This window comes from Terrapene carolina, unplaced genomic scaffold (genome assembly GCF_002925995.2).
Source record: "Terrapene carolina triunguis isolate 2854851 unplaced genomic scaffold, T_m_triunguis-2.0 Scaffold211, whole genome shotgun sequence".
In the NCBI taxonomy this organism is placed as follows: Eukaryota; Metazoa; Chordata; order Testudines; family Emydidae; genus Terrapene; species Terrapene triunguis.
The window spans coordinates 34,682,447-34,703,492 of NW_020664562.1; the positions used below are offsets into that span (position 1 = coordinate 34,682,447).

Sequence of the window (21,046 nt, forward strand, 5' to 3'; positions counted from 1 at the left end):
CGGGGGGGGGGGGGGGGGGCAGCCAAATTTTTTTTTGCTTGGGGCGGCAAAAAACCTAGAGCCGGCCCTGGGTCAGAGCCATTGGCCCACCCTTCTGCTGAAACCTTTTGGAGGTGTGGGGCTGACACTGCTGCTTGCTCTAGTGCAGGGAATGCAAGGGACTACAGTTGTGGCTGACACCTACACTGAATTTAGAAGGCTCCTTGCATCCATCTCAAGTATTATGCACCCACAGAGGTCCAGTCACAATCTGTCCCATAATACACATAGAAGAGTGTTAATAACCTGGACTTCACTAATTGCCAAACCCAATAATCCATATTTAAAAAAATGAGTCTCCCTTCTTAGCAAATATTAAATAGTGTTGCAGTGAAGTTCCATATTTAGTAACTTATATAGATCACTATAGTATATTTAACAGTACTGTATACAACCATGTGAAATACTGCAAACTGCAGTTATCAGAAAAGGAACTTAAAGCATTTTTGGACAGTGTATTCTTGCTGTTTAACAATTGTTTATTCACTCACTGTTTCATAAAGGTTGTAATAATTAATGAGATTCTAATGTAATGTAAGGTTTCCTTAGCCTTTCTTCTTCAAAAGTAATGGTTAAGATATCAGGAATTTTTAACTAATATGATCCAACTATTTTGAGTGTTTCTGTACCTTAATAAGATTTAGGGAATAAACTAAATACTCAAGATCTTCTGAACATTTTCAGGTTTTTTTTGTCATTATGAAGGTTTTTGCTATTACAATGTTAGTAAAGGAGGTGCCCAGTAAAGACAATAGATATTGTCCCCAGGAGAGAGGAAATCTGTTTTTCTTCATAAATATTTTTATTAAAAAAACTGAAATCTCATAATTATATTTTTTCCTGTAATACAAGCATATGCTTGCATTATGGAACAGTTTTGTTTGAAAACTGCATTTTTGGTACAAAAATGTAGCCATTGCTAAAGTTTCATCAAATTTACTAGAAGATGCAGTGGTACCAAGGTGCCAGAATATATCACTTTTTGCATGTTTAACATTGAGAATGTGGCTGTACTCTGAAAAATGTTTGTAGAAATAGCACTGTGGTGTTCCCTGTTGTTATCTTTCAATGACTTCCATACTAAAGGTACTTAGTTAATACATAAAAAGACACTTCACAAGTGAAAGCTCAGCCTGGATTCCAAAACTCAACTTTGGTTCTTGTCTTGCTGTGCATCATCACCAGTAATAAAGATTCTGCAGGCCAAATGTTATCCTCCCATTTACCCTTGTAAAACTCCATTGTCTTCAAGTTATGCCCTCACTGAAGTTTTCAGTTACACTGCTGAAGCCTTATTATATTCCGATTAGTCCTATAAATTGAATTTAGTGAACAATTCTGCTTAAGATATACAGAAAGGAAAAAGAAATGCAGCTCACTCTCTCGGCTATATTGGCATTGCAGGACCAACAGACGTAAAAAGCAATAAAAACTTACTTTACTCACTAATGTGAGGAGACATAACTCTAGATACACACAGGCAGCAGATGGAATGAATAGGAAAGTACTATTTTTGCATAATCATTTTTCAGAGAATAATAGCATTTTAATTTAATGTCCATTATGGACTAACATGAGCATGTCCGAATTTTGCCTAAACAAGAGCTACACTGGCAGATTGCCAGGAATCTGAGAGCGATTCCAAATTTTCATAAACTGGAGCAGATTGCAATTGTCCTAGTGTTTAATATGGAGCATCCTGATCCATGAGCTGTACCTTTGTATAAATGATGGAATAGCGGTGGTCACAAGTAAGCAATTCTGAACAAGGATTTGTTTGCAAAATACCATGAAAACCAATGTAGCTAAAAAATTATAGATATAAAAAAAATCCCAACAGTTTGGACTTCAAGACATATGTCTGACATCTGAGGACTAAAGGAAATGAATCACTCTTTTTCAATCTAATGCAAAATTCTTTTTTTTTAAAGTTTCTCATTGTTCCATTTCAGTTTCTCCGAAGATATCTCGTATTTCAACTGACATTGTTGTGAATGAAGGAAGCAATGTTACACTTACTTGCTTGGCCACTGGGAAACCAGAGCCTTCCATTTCTTGGAGACACATCTCTCCATCAGGTAAGCACAAAACCTTTTTTAACCCAGAGTTTCTCTCTTTCAGGAAATCCATCGCCATTCATGCCTTTATAGATTAGGAAGCGACACCACTAGTTTTGTGTGCCCAGTTTAGGACAATTGGACCAGATTTTCAGAGAAGGTGAGCACTCACAAACTCTAGCTGAAGTCAGTGAGGGTTGTGGGTGCTCAGCACCTGTTAGACTCAGGCCCTTAAACATAGGGTTAGACACACAAATTGAGATACCAAAAATTCAACTTCACTTTTGAAAATCTGGGCCTAAGTGACTTGTCTAAGGACACAGAAGAGATTCATTGTCAGAGACAGGATGAGAGTTCCTGGTTCGCAGGTTATGCTCATTTCAACTGACCATAGTAATCTATCAAACATCTCAAAAAACAAAGGAATCTTTCAGACACAGTTCTCTATACCTAAAAAGGAAAGATGAAATTTACAGCATTCTGATTTAATATTTTTTAATATTTCACTACCACTGAGCATTGTGATTATGCTGTTATACAGAATAGTTTATCAAAATGGTTTTAAATTAACTTATACATGAAAAATTGCAAACAAACATGATATCTAAAGAAATAATTGTGATTCTGATTCCACATATAGAATTCTTTTTATATTTTAAAGTAATTTTTGTATGTGACTGACAGAGTTAAACTGTTTTTAGTATGATAGAAAAAAATATTCTTCAGGGGCCTCTGTATATTCCCACTGATGGCAAGAGCACCTTATTGCAAGTTGTGTTCATAGAGAAGTGCTCAGGTACACTGTAGCTCCTTCAAGCTTTCAGTGCCTGGGGCTGTATAAGGGAGTTCCACTCCTCAGCTGTTTCAGTGCCTGTCTATCTCTGTTGCTGACTGCTGAAGGAACTTCACTTCCGTGTTTCAGAGCTTTGGCTCTGACAGTCCTCTGTGTTTTATGTCTAGCAGGATTGCCGTCCACTGCCAAATGGAAGTGGTACACAGCATTGGTGCTGGATCTGGAATGTTTTTATGTGGATATTTTTATTTATTTTAAACATAAAGGGTCTGTTCTACTCTCTCACTTGTTTCAAAGAACTTTTCTGAAATCCATTGAGTTGTTTGGGAGTATGTTGTCACTGAATTACTGTCTCCCATTACTGGAGTATAAGACTGATTTGATGATTGTTCTGTAACTAAAATATTATATTTCCCTTTATTTACTTCCACATTAATTATTTAGTTTGAAAGGTTGCTGGAGAGATCACGTTACTTGGCATTACTTTCTGGTTGCTTAGTCAGATGTTTGGATACTTTTAATTTAGAATGGATGACTGAATGTGTTCTATATTGACCAGAGTAATGGCAATTAATTACTGTATGTGGTGGAACACAGCATAGTGTGCCTAAAAGTGAGTCTGAACAATAGTTTGCTTTACAAAACAAGATTTGAAAAAGTTACTATTGGCCTTTAAAACAATGACAATGAAATCTGTTTCAAGTGACCACTGATAAACTAGAAAAAAATCAGTTGCATCGTAAAGATGGTTTATAACTAAATGTCAATCAAAATAGTATCAGGAACCTTGGGGAGACTTTAGAACGGTCCACGGGGGAGGGAATATGTTGGGTTGCTTGTGAAAGACTCTTGCTTGTCTTTCTAAAAGGTATGTTCTAGCTCATCTAGAAGTTATGGACTTGATGAAATTTTATGGCTTGTGTGACACCGAAGGTCAGCCTAGAAATCATTATAGTCCCTTTTGGCCACGCAATCTATAAGTCTTTTAGCCAAGTAGTGTTAATGGTTTCTTGAAGGGGAAGCATCCAGACCATTCTTGTTCATTGCATATTATCCACAAGATATTGCTCCCTTGTTAGGTTAGGTTAGTTGTCATGCTGTTGCTTGGACAGCATAGAGGACACCAAATTCATTATGTGCCTCCATGATGTTCTGTTCTGAGCCAAATTTGATGTGTTACGGGATTGGATGCCTGTAAGGCACAGGTGTCTGTTAACGCTTCTCCAGCCATCATGTTTTAGATCTTCCAGGGGGTCTTTTCCATTCTGCTTTTATTGGGTCAAAGTCAAAGACGACTCTCTCAGGGAAGTTGGAACACATTTGGAGCAGATGACCTTAGAACCTTAGAGAGCGTTGAGTGCCAGTTGATGTTTTCAGTCATTTTGGAATGCTTCATTTGAATGGTGTCCAACTTCTTTTCAATCTTGACAGTGTGGTGCCTGTCCCATAGGTCAGAATGCTTGTCACTGAAACATTAAAGCTCTTTAGCAGCAAAGCGTCATATTGCTATTTACCAGTGTGTTTGATTTGTGAAAGTAGGTACTGATAACATATGCAGTGCAGGTTTCAGGTTCTTACTTGCCGCTACTCATGTTATTGACAACAGAGCCGAGGTAGGTGAAATCACCAATAGTCATGACTGTGTGGTCACCCACGAAGATGCTAGAGTCCTCAGTGTGTTTGCAATTGCCACCTGGAAGAATTTTGGTTTTACATCAACTAAGTTTTGGGCTGACTTTTGCCACTGAGCTTTCCTAGGCTTTAAGTGTCATAACCAGCTCATCCATTGATTCAACAACTAGCGCTACATCGTTGGCAAAATTGAAGTTAGTACGGTTTTTAACATCAAGGTATATACCTAAAATGCATTTACTTGGTCTTAGAAAGACAAAATGGGTGAGGTAATATCTTTTATTGGACCAACTTCTGTTGGTGAAAGAGACAGAAGTTGGTCCAATAAAAGACATTACCTCACTCACTTTGTCTCTCTAATATCCTGGGACTGACACAGCTACAACAACCCTTTACTTAGTCTTATCAAGTACGTATTCTCTGATGCCATTAAAGAGTTCTGGGGTGGCATGCCTGACCTAATTAGTAAGAAGGTAGTTCTTTTCCCATTTACAAGAATGCAGTTTGAGGAGTCATCATATTAAAGAGAGAACATTCTACAGAGTTTGTCAGGGAGGCATGTGAGTTTCAAGATCACTCAAAGTGATTCCCTGTCAATAAAGTCAAACGTGGCCTTGATACCCACAAATGCAATGTGAATGGGGTGCTTGAATTCTCATACCTTCTTGATAAGCTGGTGCACTGTGAAGATTTGCTTCATCATGGAACGACCAGGAGTGAAGCCAGCTTGAACTGATCTTCTCTTTCTTCTTAAGATATCAGTGGTTCAGGCCAACTAGATGGAAGAAAAACTTTCCCTAGGATGGCTAGAAGAGTAATGCTGTGATAGTAAAAGCAGCCTTTTTGCTGCCAGTAATGCCTTTTTGTCATTTGGACAGGTTCTCCAGATTACATTGAACAGTGTCTGCAGCCACAAAAGAATAGGTGGTCCAGTGCATTTTAACAGTTCTGCCAGAATTCCACATATTCCTGTCACCATATGTCCCTTAAGCTCCCTTGGGACTAAATGAAAACTAGAATACTTCTTCAAATGATTTTCCACTGTTGAAGTGCATGTGCCCTATCTGTGCAAAATGGGATGTTTTTTGAATAGTACTGTCCATTAGGGCGACACCTGTCCCCTGGCCACTTACTCTTCCTGTAGTCAAGAATATAAGGGGTGGAGCAGCTGTAACCTCCATTCAGTTCCATGCAGCAGATGGCTGAGACAGAACCCTGCTCTGCATAAGATGGCTGATGCTGATGCTGTTCTACAGTTGTCTTTGTCCATTTGCATATATTAAAAACAAAACAAAACCTCTTAGACTTAGATTACTGATTTTCCTGCATAGGGGTTTAACCCCTCCCCCCCCCCACGCATGCACCACCTTGTAGAAGGATCTGCCCTGTACAATAATTCAAAATGGCCAGCACCAATTCCCTGTGGTTTAAGTTTGCCCCTCTTGTGATGAGGCAATACCTGTGAATGATGGCTATGCTCAATGCCTATTGTGCCTGGGAGAGGGATGTACTCCAGAGAATGGTTAGATTTGCAAGTCCTTCTCTGAAAGGACCCAGAAAGTGATGGAGGCAAAACTGAAACTTTTTCTCCTAGAAAAGTCCATGCAAGCAATATCAAACCCTGGCAGACCCTCCAAGAAGCTCCAGCTACTGGGTCCACCTCAAACATCAAGTGTCCTGGTGAGCCAAGATACCACCCCAGGTTCCCAGAAAACCTCTCATGAGCCCCACTCATCAGGCATCTCAGTGATGACTTCAAACAGGGGCCACAAGGAGTCTTGCTCTGATGTGTCTGCACCAAAACCCAAACTGGCACAATGGTCTCTACACACAACAAGGACTGTGCTGCCTCCAGTAGCAATAATAGGTGCTGACTACTATATCAAAGCCTCAAGCACTGTCTGTCTCTGCACCTGAAGCTCCAGCACAGTTTCTCCGTACCAAGAACCACTGCTTCAACTCCCACCACTGCCTTGGTACTGACCAAATTCTTACCCAAACTAGTTTGAGAGCTCTCTTCAGTGGCACCAATGCACTTCACAGCAACCTGAGACCTTTCATTCTGACCAGTTCTGGACTCATCTCTCACTAAAAGGCGGCAGGAGGTTATCTCTAAACCATTCCTGGCACTGATGCTACACAGAGCACACTGGATAGAACTGCCACTCTGCTAGAAGAGGTGTATTTCTTTATCTCCCCAGAAGAGGAGAAACAAAGCAGACCTTCCTCACAAGAATATTCCCTTTCACTGTCTTGGGTAGCTCAATGTGAGTCTTCCGGAGATTTGAGAGAGGAATCCTTGAAGGATACCAGACCATGCAAGACCCATAGGGAACCCCCTACCTGCTGCCCACCCATGTGTCCCTGTTCTCACTACCCTAATTAACCATGGTCATACTGATTTCCCTGGGTAATCAATCCATGTGCTATGAAACCTGCATTTTCAACTGCACTCCACACAATGAATACAGATGTCCCATTTTCTTAAGCTCCTCTCGTGTCCCATCTTCTACTGATGGAGAGTTAGGAGGAATATAATGGTGATGATTGCTCTTCTGATCCACAGCATCAGCTATCTGTAACCATCTCATCTTCCTCCCCAGTTGTAGTCATTATTCCTCCTCCATGGCTTCTATGGATAAGACAAAAGTCTTTCAGGACTTGCTAAAAAGAATGGTGGAGATACTGGATATCCCACTAGAGCCCATACAAGAGAAGCTCGGGATATTCTGCAACCTTCTACTTTTAGTGTCTAGCTATGGCCATCAGTTATGGACTGCTTGAACCTGCCAAAGTGATCTGGCATATGTCTAGCTCAATTCTAGCAATTTCTAAAAGAGCTGACAGAAGATACCAAGAAGATGCCAAGTATCCACTAAGAGTTTTGAGTATTTTTTATCAATACCTGATACCCTGATTATTCAAGCAGCTCAGGAAAAATCAAGGCAACAAGGTCAGCATAAATCTATTCTTTAGGAGAAAGATCCAAAGAATCTTTCGGAGCAAAATATATTCTTCAGTGAGCCTCCAGATGAGAGTAATGAACTATCAAGTGCTACTCTCAAAATACAACTTCCTCCTTGGGACAGACCTTTTAGTGAGGCTTCTGAAGCAGAAGCATCAGCATAAGAAATGAAGATCTCTCATGGCCTAAGTCCCAAAGAGAAAACACCAGAGACAAGAGTCTTTCTACAGACAGAGATGACAACATCCCTATTATCAGCAACAGTGGTCCTCCAAGTCCCCGAGCAGGAGACAGTAATTTCATTGGTGGCAGCCCTTTCTGTCGTCTTTGCTGCCCCACATTCTGGGGCTTCTAGCAAGAACCGTTTTGAGATGCATGTTTGGAGCCTGACTGGACCACCTTTGGATCCTCTTCCTTTCAACCCATCCACTGGCAACTGCTTTCTTCCTCCAGGAGACATGGACTGGGATAACCTCAGACTGGTGGGTCCTCAAAATAGTCAGCATAGGGTACCCCACCCTAGTTTCAAGCTGTGGCAACCCATCCCACCTTCTCCATCCCTTTTCAAGGATCTTTGTCATGAGACACTGTTGAAGCATCTGGTAGATTCCCTTATACAGCTGGGAGCAGTGGAATAAGTATCCCCAGAGTTCAGGAGCAAAGGATTTTATTCCCACTATTTCCTAGTCCTAAAGAAGAAAATGGGGTGGACACCCATCCTCAACCGTAGATATCTCAAGGCTTTCATCTATTGTTTCAAATTCCGGATGGTTACCCTAGTCTCCATAATCCCTTCCTTGGATCTTGTGGTTGGTTCGTGGCTCTTAGCTTACAGAACACATACTGCCATCTTTCAGTATACCCAGTTCACATGAAGTACCTGAGATTCTTAGCTGGCAAATCTGTCAGTACAGAGTCCTACACTTTGGCCCTATAAGTCTTCACCAAAGTTCTGGCAGTCATTGCTGAGTAACTGAGGATACAAGGAATACAGGTGTACCCCTAATTTGATGATTGGCTGATATGAGGAAAATCCCCCCAGCAAATGTACAACTCCCTTCAAAAAACATTAAACCTCTTTCTATTCTTAGTGTAGAAAACATCTGTGGCAACAGGTACTTCCCAATAAGCTGAAACATCTCTCAATGAGTCATTTTTATCAATCAATGAAGACATTTTTAATAACATGTATCCCTTATAAATCACAAGTAGTCTTTTTCTGGACATCTGGACAATTCTCCATGGGTCAACAGGGTCAGGGTAAAAATATTATATACATTCCACCATTTAGTCACACACTATATTTAACCTAAGTACAAAGTCCCTGGAAGCACAAAAACTAGAATTATAGCTACAACACACTTTGTTCAAAGAATCATGGGGTTTTATATACAAAGAATTATGGGAATACAAAGAATCGTGGAGAGTCTGGTTCATTTGCTAAGAGCAGGAAACCTTTAATCAGACTGGTATACAAGACCAAATGGAAGAGATTTTTCTGTCTGGGTAGTTCAGCAAAAATTTTCACCATTGACAACTTCAATTTCTGCAATTCTGGAATAACTACTTTCCCTGAAACAATTGGGATTGTCCCTCAGTTCTATAAGGGTGCACTTGGAAGCGATCTCTGCTAGTCACCCTCCCATTCAAGGCCACATGATCTTCGCTTATCCACCTCTAGTGACGTTTCTAAAAGGGCTCACCCATGTTTTCCCACCAGTCAGGGAACTCCTTCCTTCTCGCAATCTTAACCTGGTTTTGACTGGACTGATGGGTTTCCTATTTAAGCCTATGATTACGTGCTCTGCTTATCACCTGTCTATGAAAACCACCTTGCTGGTAACCACCTTGCTGGTAGCCAAAACTAGGAAAATAGGGGAGATTCAGGCCCTCATGATGGGCCCCCCTTACATGTTCTTTTGTAAGGACAGAGACACCCTTAGATGTCATCTGAGGTGTCTGCCCAAGGTAACCAATGACTTTCACATCAATCAGTCTGTTCACTCCTGTTTTTTCTCCCTAAACTGATTCTGCCACAAGTGAAATGAAACTCCACACACTGAAATAATGAGAGCCTGGTATTTTTATTTAGAGAGGACCAAGCTGGCCAGGTGCACACCTAAACTCTTTGTGGCTTTTGCTGAGAGGGTTAAGGGACAGCCCTTGGAGGGGCAATCGTCTCAGAGGCTGTCCAAGTGGGTCTCAGATTGTCTTGTTATGATATAGCTAAAAAGGATGACCCTGGACAAATTAGGGCTCATTCTACTAAGACTGCAGCAGCTTCTGCAGCCTGTCTGGGTAGCATCCTCACATCAGAAATGGTTAAGGCAGCAACATGGAGTTCTAGACACACATTTACCACTCACTATTTCCTGGTTCCAGCATCCAGCTCAGATGCTAGTTTCAGTAAGATGGTCCTGCAATCTCTATTCAAATAGGACTCCTCTTGCCCATGTCCGGTGAATCGGCATGTGATTGTTGGACACCAGCAGTGGAATCTGTGTGGACAATCACTCAGAGAAAGAAAAGTTACTTACCCAACAGTAAGTATGGTTCTTTGAGATGTGCTTTCCAAAGATTCCACAACCCACCCTCCATCCTCGTTAGCCAGAGTCCTATTCTTATGGGATTCTAATTAACAAAGGAACTGACTGCAGGTTGCACCCTGCCCTTTATAACCTTAGCCATGGGAAGCGAGAGGATGGCTGGGACACTGCTATTCAAAAGAATCTAATCTCAGGCACCTGGGGCATATGCATACCAAGAGTGGAATCTGTGTGGACAGAGTATCTCAAAAAAACCCACACTTACTGTAGAGTAAGTAACTGAGCTTAATTAACTTGCATTTATGTGACTATTGTCTAGGATAATAAAGAAAGAAGCTCAATCATAATATGGCTAATTTACTTTGGTTTCCAGCTGCATTTAACCCCACTTCTTACAAGGAGCAAACACTGATAAATCTCTCTTGGCAGAGAACTGAAATAGAGTTTGAATGTATTGTAGCTGATTTACTATTGTCATGGCTCTGTTTTCTCTGGGATAAGGATAGAGGATTTAGGACTGGTCTGTGGGAAAGGAGGAAGGCCCAGAAACTCTGTGAAATAACTCCATGACAATATAGAAACAAGCAGCCCTGGAAACCCAACGGTTTATATTCTGTCTGGTAGTCTGTCGTGTAAATTGTTGAAGTAATTTTCTTTTGAGGTAACCATGTAGCTGTACTGTGTTGGAGCACATATTTTGGAATAGAAACAGTTACAAACAGCACTAAAAATCAATTAAAATGTGCAAGGGATGCCTCGATTTATTAGGAAAAAAAGGATACTTGCAAACACTAGTTTTCTCTATAGTGTTTGCATCCTAATTTCTGCAAATTGAGTTTATCTAGAGCTAAGGTTCATTTGCCCTTCATATTTTCATCAGTTCTCTCCTAGAACTCCCACTGACAATAGTGAGGCTTACATACATGCATCAGAACAAGAATACAGTGCTAAATAATAAAGAATTATATTTAAAAGATTCTGGAATTGTTTGTCAAAGCTGCTACTAAAAGATAAGATACTGAAATCTCTGTATACAAATGATTCAATGTAGCCTAATTCAGAAAAGTTATCATGGTTTGCATCAATGCAGCCTCTACTTGGATGAGATCTGATACAATTTTTTGAACAAGAGATAAAATAAAACTTTAATGTGAATGAAAATAAAATATATTTAAAGATGATTTTTAACTTAGTACATAAATTATTGGCCTGTAATCTTTATGGTGAATGTTTAACTTAGTCATTATGTAAATGAATGCATTATATAAATATTCATCATACAAACCCATTATGTAAATCCACAGAATCTACACACACAGTGTAACGCCAAAAGGAATGTGAAACTGTAGTTTGTAATCTGAAATTCTCGTATTGTTGAAATGTCATTTGATTAAATAGTAGGTATTTATTTTGTTCTGACATTGAAGAGCAAAGTTTAACATCCATAGTTTAAGAATGAAACCAGAATCTTAAAGAATTAAGGTCTGTCTGAAACATAATGCTAGTTTTAAACACTTGCATACACACCATACTTGTTATATTACCATCTTTGGAAAGCAAGCACTGCAAATGTTACCAAGAGGAGTTGTACACGGAAAGTGGACCCCCATCTAAATACCACAAGGCAGTAATTTTGCAAGGCGCTGATCCACTCCATTGATTTGGTTCATGCCCCAAGTGAGCAAGGGAAGGAGATGACCTGCAGTTCCTCCTCTTCTTTCAACAAGTTGCTTTGGCAGCTATTTGTTTTACACATGCACAAGGCTTTCAGATATGCTTCTCTTTTCTCACTCTTTTGGGGTGGGGGGGACGGAGAAGGTAAAATAAGAGGATTGTGACTGGTGGTGAATCAAAAAGAGATGGATGAAGCTGGCAGTTGCAAATCTGTCTAGGTCCTTTGCTGTTACTGAAAAATGCATGATGCGCTGAATGAGCAGGTGTCCTATGGAAAACATAGTCTGTGATCATGTTATTAAAGACTCTATTAAAGTTTATACAAGCGCCCTTTATTCTGGCATTTCCTAACTTTTGAGTGCTTGACTTCGCAAACTGAATGTTCTTTGAACGTACTTTTTAGATGTACTTCCTAGGTTTTTAAAAAGCAAATTGAAAAAACAGAGTAGACCCTGTTGGAACCATATTCACACCCTCATAGTTCATCAGTAGAATTAAAACATTTACATGCAGGGGCGGCTCTATGTATTTTGCCGCCCCAAGCACGGCAGTGAGGCAGCCTTCGGCGGCACGCCTGCAGGAGGTCCGCCAGTCTCGCGCCTTCGGCGTACCTGCTGCCGAATTGCTGCCGAAGCCACAGGATCAGCGGACCTCCCGCAGGTGTGCCACCGAAGGCAGCCTGACTGCCTCCCTCACGGTGACTGGCAGGCCGCCCCCCATGGCTTGCCGCCCCAGGCACGCGCTTGCTGTGCTGGTGCCTGGAGCCACCCCTGTTTAGATGAATAGCACAGACATCTGCCACTTGAGCTAACTAGTAGTAGTAGGTTGTCATCCTCTATGTGACCCATCCACTAGAAGGAGATGAGGTACACATTTTGCCAGTGGGCTTCACAGCTATTTGAGTTTCCTCTAGTGGTTACCCACCCTTCTGCCTCTGGCCCCTCCAGCTTGTGTTGTTTCAGTCCCAGTCTCCCTTCTGCCCCTCCTCATCTCAGGTTCCTCATCTCAGTCACCCCACCTCCCTCTGACTCTTTGTCCTGTTCCCCAGCTCTTTCTCACAGTTTCAACAGCACCTTCTCCCGGTCTCTCTTTTCCCCATCCCCTTTGGCCGTGCTCCTCACCCTTCTGAACTCAGATCAGGCTACTACCTCTCTCTCTCCTCACTGCCTGCAGGAGTAAGCATTGAGAGAACAGGAAAGAACAGAAAAAGAACAGGAAAGACAGCATCCCTCCTCCCAGTCCCAAAGCCTGGCAACACAGCAGCTCCTGTCTAACAGGATCCCCTCGCCAAATTTCAAGTCTCTGTGCCAAAGCAAGGAGGCACTAAAGAGAAAGAAATAACTTATTCTGAGAAACAGATGAACCATTTTTGCTGATGTTTAAAAAATAAAATAAAATATAATATAAAAATAAAATAAATCAGCCATTGACAGACAAACAGCATGGGAAATTTAAGCTCAAAGGCTTAAAGTCTGTCAAAGTTATAAGCAACAGAAAACAGGGTCTTACAATGGAAAGTGTTGAGCAACCTTAACAACAGGCACCACTACCTGAATCATCTACAGTATAGCTCGAGGTAACAGCAGAATAATAAACACCTGCAAAACAGAATATTCACAGCCAGTTCACTCTCTATTGCCTGTAATACACTAAGTATTTGCAGTTCAATAATATTGGCAGTCTGATGTTTTGGAGGTAGTTTTTTTTTCCATTTTCATGCTGTGACTTCCCTCCCCTTATTAGCAAACTCCAGTCTCTCTTCATGCCCCCTTGTCCTCCTGTGTGTGTGGGCGCACACACCATGATTGAACTGAATCCAATACTAGCCCTATTGTTTCTGGACAGTGCTAAAGCTCTGAAGATGTATTACACTAATGTATCATCATAACACTGGTCGTTCTGACGATATATTAGTGTAATACATCTTCAGAGCGCACAAATGATGGAACTGTCTAGGACGAATGAGTCTAGGAGTTGATTCAATTCAATTACAGGACAAAAGGCATTGCTAGTAACTGAATGCAGAAAGAGAGAATGTTTCCTGCAAAAATCTCACTGGAGCAGATTACTACAAAAATCTTGACATTTCATGGGGAAAAAGTCAGCTTGTTTGCTTTTAGTTTCAGCTAAAAATAACTACCCTGAAAAATTAACAAGAAGTTTTAAAATTAGCACTAACTATGTTAAAAGTTAAAATGTTAAAATACCTTGTTCCATATGTATTTAGTTATTATAGGGTAATTTTTTTTTTCAAAAGTTTAATGAATATTTCCGCACGATACAGAAACAGTAAACATCCTGTTTAAAAAGTAAGAACTATGTGCGATGGACTTTTTTAAAAATGAAAATTGATTTTTTTTTATTTTAAATCAAATAGGATCAGATTTCCAAGGACTTGTATAATGTGTGAATTAATGTTTTAAGATGCTCAAACTCTTTTCCTTTAACTCAAAAGTGGCTTTATCTTTAAACTATACTTTGCAATTGTAGCACTCATACCTAGTGAATTATATAGACCCAAGAGTCGATAGAGCATGTGCATGTACACACCAATACAATAGGTGTTAGTGTACCTAAACTTCAGTTAATATAATCACAATCCCAAACAATATATTCAATACAGCATTTCTTAGTCTATAACAAGCTGATAACTTCCACACTACTCTATAGCTGCTGTCATTAACAGTACAGAGCTAATACTAATCTCAATTGTGTAAAATATCTAGACATAGACGCAGCTTTTCCTAGCTTTATCATTCAAAGTCGAATTAAAGATATTTCAAGTACTATGGAAATGGTCCCATCTGAAAAGCCTCTCTGTTGGATCGTTGTTAAGGTCCCACTTGAATTGCTTTGTCCTAGGTATCTTAAATCTTGGGATTATTTGTTTCCTGGTTCATCAGTCTGAATTCCTGAGGCCAGCTGCCAGTCATCTGTCTAGTACTCCAAGTGATCACAAGGCACTTCCCTTGCTTCTTTTTAAAGCCTTTACTGCTAGTCAAGAATAACTCTGCCGACAGCACAGCTGTTACTTAGAATGATATGCATTTGCTATCTATGAAATTTCCCCATGACACCCCATGTAATCACCTGGCTAGTGGGATGTGTACTGCCTTTTTCTGGATGGAATCAGAATTCTTCGACTACACCATAGCCCCTGTAGTGCTAACTGAGATATTCCTTTAACTCAAGTGTTAGAGGCCTATTCCTTTGGAGCAGGAGGATCCGAGTTCCATTGTCACTAAAGCTGTGAAGTTCTGAGTAGCTATGATGTGCACCCTATTGGCAACTGTAAAGATCCTAGATGGACATGGATATATATATATTTTTTACTGTATTATTCTATAGCATAAACTAGTTTCTTTGCTTAGGAAAAATAATGTAAAACAGTTCAGTGATTTAATTTGATAAGTAGTGGCAATGACATGCCTCCCTTATGCCATCATTTTTTCATCTTGTGGGCAATTGTTTGACTGTGGCATTAGCACTGTACTCAACTTTCAGGTGAAACATCTGTTCCTTGCAACTAAATTGGAATGGCCTACCCACAATCCAGGAAAGTTTCAGTAGCAAATCATGCAGGAAGGATCAACAATGAGTAGGCCAGGATTAACCATGAGCTGGGAGGTTTCATATGTTCCTAAATAGGCCAGTCTGAAGGAAGCACATCTGAGCATGTAAATGTCTCAATCTTCAGTTTCAAATCTGCTGCAAGGTGCTGGACCTGCATGGTCAAGTGATGGCTTCCTGGAAGACGACCACTTTCATAACCCCTTTGTGAAAGTCAATATTACAATGGGGAAGTGGAGAGCCTAGGCCTTTTTGCAGACAATTATCCTTGACAAATTTATGTACATAAAACCTATATGGTAGTGTGATGGGCATACTAGAAATGAATAGAAAAGAGAAGCCTAATATACAGTGGTTCATTTTGTACTTTAAATATTTATGCCATTAATATTTTATAGGGACTCTATTCTACTCTATATAAGTTCTTACACTATGGTATCTGAATAACTTCCAGTAGTGCATAAGTCCCATGTCACATCTGTCACATGTTTAGTTATCTCATCCTGTCCCCAGGGGAGAAGTATGTGCAGTGGAATGTCTTGCTTTGACAGGGTTTTAGTTGTTCATTTTTTTAAATATACATGTCACTGTGTATTTCTAAGAGAGACAAGGTAGGTGAAGTAATATCATTTATTAGATCAACTTCTGTTTGTTTATTGGACCAACACAGCTACAACAACACTGAAAACAACTATGTATTTATGTTAGAGAAGGCAAGGTCAAAGACATGTTCCTTGCACTTGAAGGAGAAGTGGTGAGTGTGACAGATACTGCAACCCCAATGCAGCATCTTTGAGGACTATATTGTACTTTATATTTGAAACATGAAAATCTCAAAAAGCCCTTATATTCAGATGGGCCAGATAGCATGAGCTGTAGAATATTTATAGCCCATATTTTCACCCACACAAATGATGATGTGTATTTGTGTGTTCCTGACTTATTAAATGGGTTTCCTGGGGAATCCCAGGGGGAGAGGGGGCGGAGGGGGTTAATGCAGATCCTCTGGAGATGGGTTAGTGGTTGTCCCTCCCCCTCTGGTTCAGTGGGAGGCCACTTTGCCTCACTACGTCACTGGGGCACCACCAATTATCAGGGAATTAGTGAATCAAGTCCCAGGGCCTGAAGCCCCTTTGGTGGGGTAGACGAGAGCAGCAAAAGAGTCTAGGTAGCTCTGACCCTTAGGCAGGGCAGAGCAGCAAAGCAGCCTTGGTAGCTCTGACCCTCAGGCAGAGCAACAAACTGTCTAGGGAGCCCAGGCCTTCAGACAGGAGAGAGCACCAAACAGTCTAGGGAGCTTGGATCCTTAGGCAGGGCGGGGCTATATGCAGTCTTTTGCCTGATGTCCTGACTCAGGCAGATGGCAAACAAATGTAGGCCTCTTGGTGTAAGGTGGGTAGGTGGCCACCACAAGGGTGGGGCAGCCACAGGGGTAGGGGGACCTGGGCCCACCCTACTCCACCGGGTCCCAGCCCAGGGCCCTGACAGTGGTGGAGGGCTCCACCACTAGGTCAGCGGGTATCCCACCGCAACATGCTAACTTGGGTTCTGACTGCAAAACTGGACCAATGTCTACTTCCTACCCTAGGCTGGAGAAGGGTGTCATAGGTTTCACCCCCACTCTGGACTTTAGAGTACAGATATGGGGACCTGCATGTGAACCCCTAAGCTCAATTAATAGCTTAGATCTGGTCTGCTGCCACCACTCCCAAGTACTAATTCCCTTCCCTGGGTAGCCTTGAGAGACTTCTTCACCAATTCCCTGGTGAACACAGATCCAAACCCCTTGGATCTTAAAACAAGGAGAAATTAACCATCCCCCCTCCTTTCTCCCACGAACTCCTGGTGGATCCAGGAAAAATCAATCAGGTTATTAAAAAAAGGCTTTTAATTAAAGAAAAGAAAGGTAAAAGAAAACCTTCTGGGAGAGATTAGCATACCAGCTACTCTCACAGACAACAGATTCAAAACACAGAGGATGTTCTCCTGGGCAAAAACTTAGTACACAAAAGAATACCCAATTTGATTATTCCCTAATTGCACAAGACAAGTTACAAAAGAAAATAAACATAAACCTATTTATTCCCTTCACTAATACTCACTACTTGATAAGAGGCTGAATTCTGGAGCTTTCCCACTCCGGTCAAAAGTGAAACTAACTCAGACAAAGGGAACTTCCCTCCTTCCGTTTGAACCATCTTGTCCTCCCATTGGTTCCTCTGGTCAGGTGTCAGCTAGGCTAGGTGAACTTCTTAATCCTTTACAGGTAAAAGAGGCATTAACCCTTAACTATCTGTTTATGACAAGGGGTTACGTAGTTCTGGGGTCTCATTGGGGTATTCGGCCGCTGGCAATCCTGGTTGCTTCTCTCCGCCTCCTCTGGAGTCAAGGTGCTTGTTGCTTGGTAGCAGGGCCTGGGGCCTTGCAGCAGGCTTGGGACATCCATCTCCTTCCCTGGCTCAGGCTCAACTGAGCTAGAGACCCCACCTCTTAAACTTCCTGTCCTGCCCACCAGGAATCTGAGAGAGTGGCCCCTCCCCGTCTGGCTCAGTGGGAGACCACTCCACCTCACTATATCCTCCAACACTTGTTATGTAAAAACCCAGCCTTTCAAGCTTGACCTTGTCGGGGAGATACTGGTTTTATCTGTTTATCTGTTTTCAAGAGCCTAGGAGACAAAGCAAGATTTCTGGTATAAAAAGCTGAGTTTAAACAGACTCTTGATTCTTCTGATTCAGCAAACAGACAGGACCTTAGGTCCTAGGGTGGCCCTAACCCCTGCAGAAGGGTTGGAAAGACTTTATCCTACCGGACTGCTCATGCGGAAGATGGGAAATTCCTGTTATGTTTAGTGAGGATTTAAATCCTTTTATTGTTTTTATGTTTTTCCTCTGTGATGCTTTTGCTCTCATAATAAATGTACTTTGCTTTGGAAGGGCTATGTGGTCATTGGTAAAACACTAATTGTCTTTGGAGAGAAAGCCAAACACAGGTGTTGGCTGTTAGGCAGACTGGCTTGCTGGGGATATCACAGTGTATGTATGGCACTGAGCTGCATGCAGCCTTAAAACCACATGGCTCCCTCTCCAGAGACAGGTGATGTTTAGAAGCAGGTCTGGCTTTAGGCCGATTCCCCTGATTCCCCGGAATCGGGCCCCGCGGCTAAGAGGGCCCTGCGCCTTAGTCTCACCTGGTGGCGGTCTGCTCCGGTGGCATTTCGGCGGCGGAGGGGGGGGTCCGCTCCGGGGTCTTTGGCGGCATTTCGGCGGCGGCGGGTCCTTCGGTGCCGTGGAAGACGCGGAGCAGACCCCCTGCCGCCGAAGTGCTGCTGAAGACCCGGACCGCCACTGGGTATTCGAATCGGGCCCCGCGGGTACTAAAGCCGTCCCTGATTAGAAGCCTGAGATATGACTGGACGTTCCTGTAGTGGAATACGGAGGCAGAATACAGATTCAATTACCCTGAAACTGTGACAGTGAGGTTTGTGATTGTCCTTAGTTCCTGGGGGAGTTTATCACAGAGTCTCAGACTGGTCACTGAGAAAGTTCTGTCTCGCGCACAGATGTGCTTTACCCTTATTACAGAGGGTTCCTTTGTGCCAGAGGAGCATATCTGTCAACCACAGCGTTCATCGCAGAGCTTTAGACAGAGTTTTAGATATTCTGGGTTCAGGCCCTGAAGCACCTGAATAAGGACTGAGAACTTTAACTTGATTTGATAGTCTATAGGAAGCCAGTGTAGAGAACAGGTTAAATCTGATTACAATAACCTGTGTTGTTGAGGAGACACACTGAAGCAACTTTACTAATTGGAGTTTCCTAAGTGCCAACGGTTTCATGCTCTAGTCCATCTTATTGTAAAATTACTATTCTGGAGTCAAGTTTAGCAATCTGTAAAGTCAGCAGATGTCACTAAATCAATGCTCTTTAATATGAAACACATCTGTAGCAGTTTCCCACCAACTCAAGAGGAAAAAGGAGATATGAACCTAGTAAAGGAAATAGACTTCCACCTATACATAGTTTTCTTTATCAATTTAAAGGCAGCAGTGCAATTAATAGCTTCCAGTGGTTGCTGTCTTTCAACCTTCCCTTTATTTTTGGATTTAAGGAAAGAAAATGTATAGTACTGAATCCTCAAAAATTCATCTATCCTTCAGAAAGGAAATGTCTTTTGATTTCAGTTTAAAAAAATGTTTTTCAATGGACTTTACGCTGCAATGGATGAAATCCACTGTAGAATAGATTAAATCTGAGGATTCAGGACTGAAAATCACTTTCAGTATCAAACAGTCCTTTACATATGGAGTCACTGATATTAAACTCTGTGATTAATGGGCTGCCAATTAAATGGTCTCATAAAAATGTCATCATTATGAGAACTGTTCAAATGGTTTTGTATCCCTTTAGGAACAATTAACAGTAATTCAGGAAATGTTCACGTCACCTGTAAATTTTGAAACCCAATGAAAAATTCTGCCTGTTAATGTGGAGTTGTTATGAGTAGTGAGGGAGATTCAGACTAAGATATTCAAATACTTTGGTCTGCTATGTAGTGAGGACACGGTGATAGTCTTAGTAAAATATGCATATTCTGAGGAAAGCTATACAAAACTGGTGATCTTTTTTTAGAAAAAGATGTATAAGAATATTTAATTTTTTGTTTCAGGTGATTTTGTGTCCCCTTTTCAGCAGAAATGGGCAAAATGATTATCTTTGCATAAAAATCACATGAAAATTAGAATTTTAAAACCATCATTCATTCAGATTAGGTTTTGTCTCCTCAGAGATGGACTGATTATCACCTGAGAAGTAGTGTGTATTTTAGTCAAAGTTTTGTAAAATACGGTGGATTTTTCATTGAAATTTCTAGTTCATAACCAAACACAAAGCAAGTACAAACTACAAATAGTTTTGCATTAATTTGTGTAAGTTCTTGACCCTGTCTAGTTCTGAGCAATGTGATCTTCTGGAGAGCAGTGCCTGAATTGGAGGGTAGGGGTGAAGTGGTGGATGATCTCCAAAATATAATGTGATGCTGCAACTTTTTCTTTGCTTAAATTATTTTACCTTTTCCCCCCTAGTAGTAAGAACTGGAGAGTATAGTGTAGCCATCTATTAACTTCTTCCCCTTTCATTTTGAGTGCTGGATATCAGTATAGAAAAGGAGAGTAAATGAGTACACTGAGGGGGGACTTTACTTCTCATAAAATGGATGAGGTGAGTTTTGTGCGTAAAACGGTTAATGAGATTGTGGTTAAGTGTTTGAGTACTCTCTGTTGGTAACATATCCTCAACTTTAGAATGCAGTAATAGCCTTGCCTTAATAGGCTACATACAAAAATCTTGGGAGAGAAAACTGGAGGAATCAGTGTGTTTATTGAAGTCCAATATTTTTATTGTGGATAAAGTAAAACAATAGCCATGAATGGCAGGATGGAGAAGGATATCACTTTTGTATACCAAAAGCTACCCAAATGAAGGAAAAGTTACCAGATGTAGCCAGAATCAGAACTGCGGGATTTAAATGTTCAAACACAAAGGAATGCAAAAAAATAAAACTATACAGACTTAAAATGAGATACAAATGCACACGTTAACAAAGGGTTAATCATTGAAATGAAGAAATTGTATTAGCATCAGTCACGGATAATTAGCACCCTGCTAAAAGTCCATAAATCCTCACATAAGGGCTCTGAACTATGTTGAAGTTAGCCCTAATTATGTTGTTGTTGTTGTTTTATAAATTCTTTTCTTCTCCAAACTGAGAA

At 41.0% G+C, this 21,046-nt stretch overlaps 1 protein-coding gene across 1 annotated transcript in view; it reads left to right on the top strand.

The window, feature by feature from the left end:
* Positions 1 to 21,046, top strand: part of LOC112115985 (neuronal growth regulator 1) — a 616,138-nt gene that overhangs the window by 387,091 nt on the left and 208,001 nt on the right. Inside the window, exon 3 of the mRNA XM_026656049.1 lies at positions 1,992 to 2,117. Within this exon, the coding sequence (XP_026511834.1) occupies positions 1,992 to 2,117 (126 nt within the window). The remainder of the gene's footprint in view (positions 1 to 1,991; positions 2,118 to 21,046) is intronic.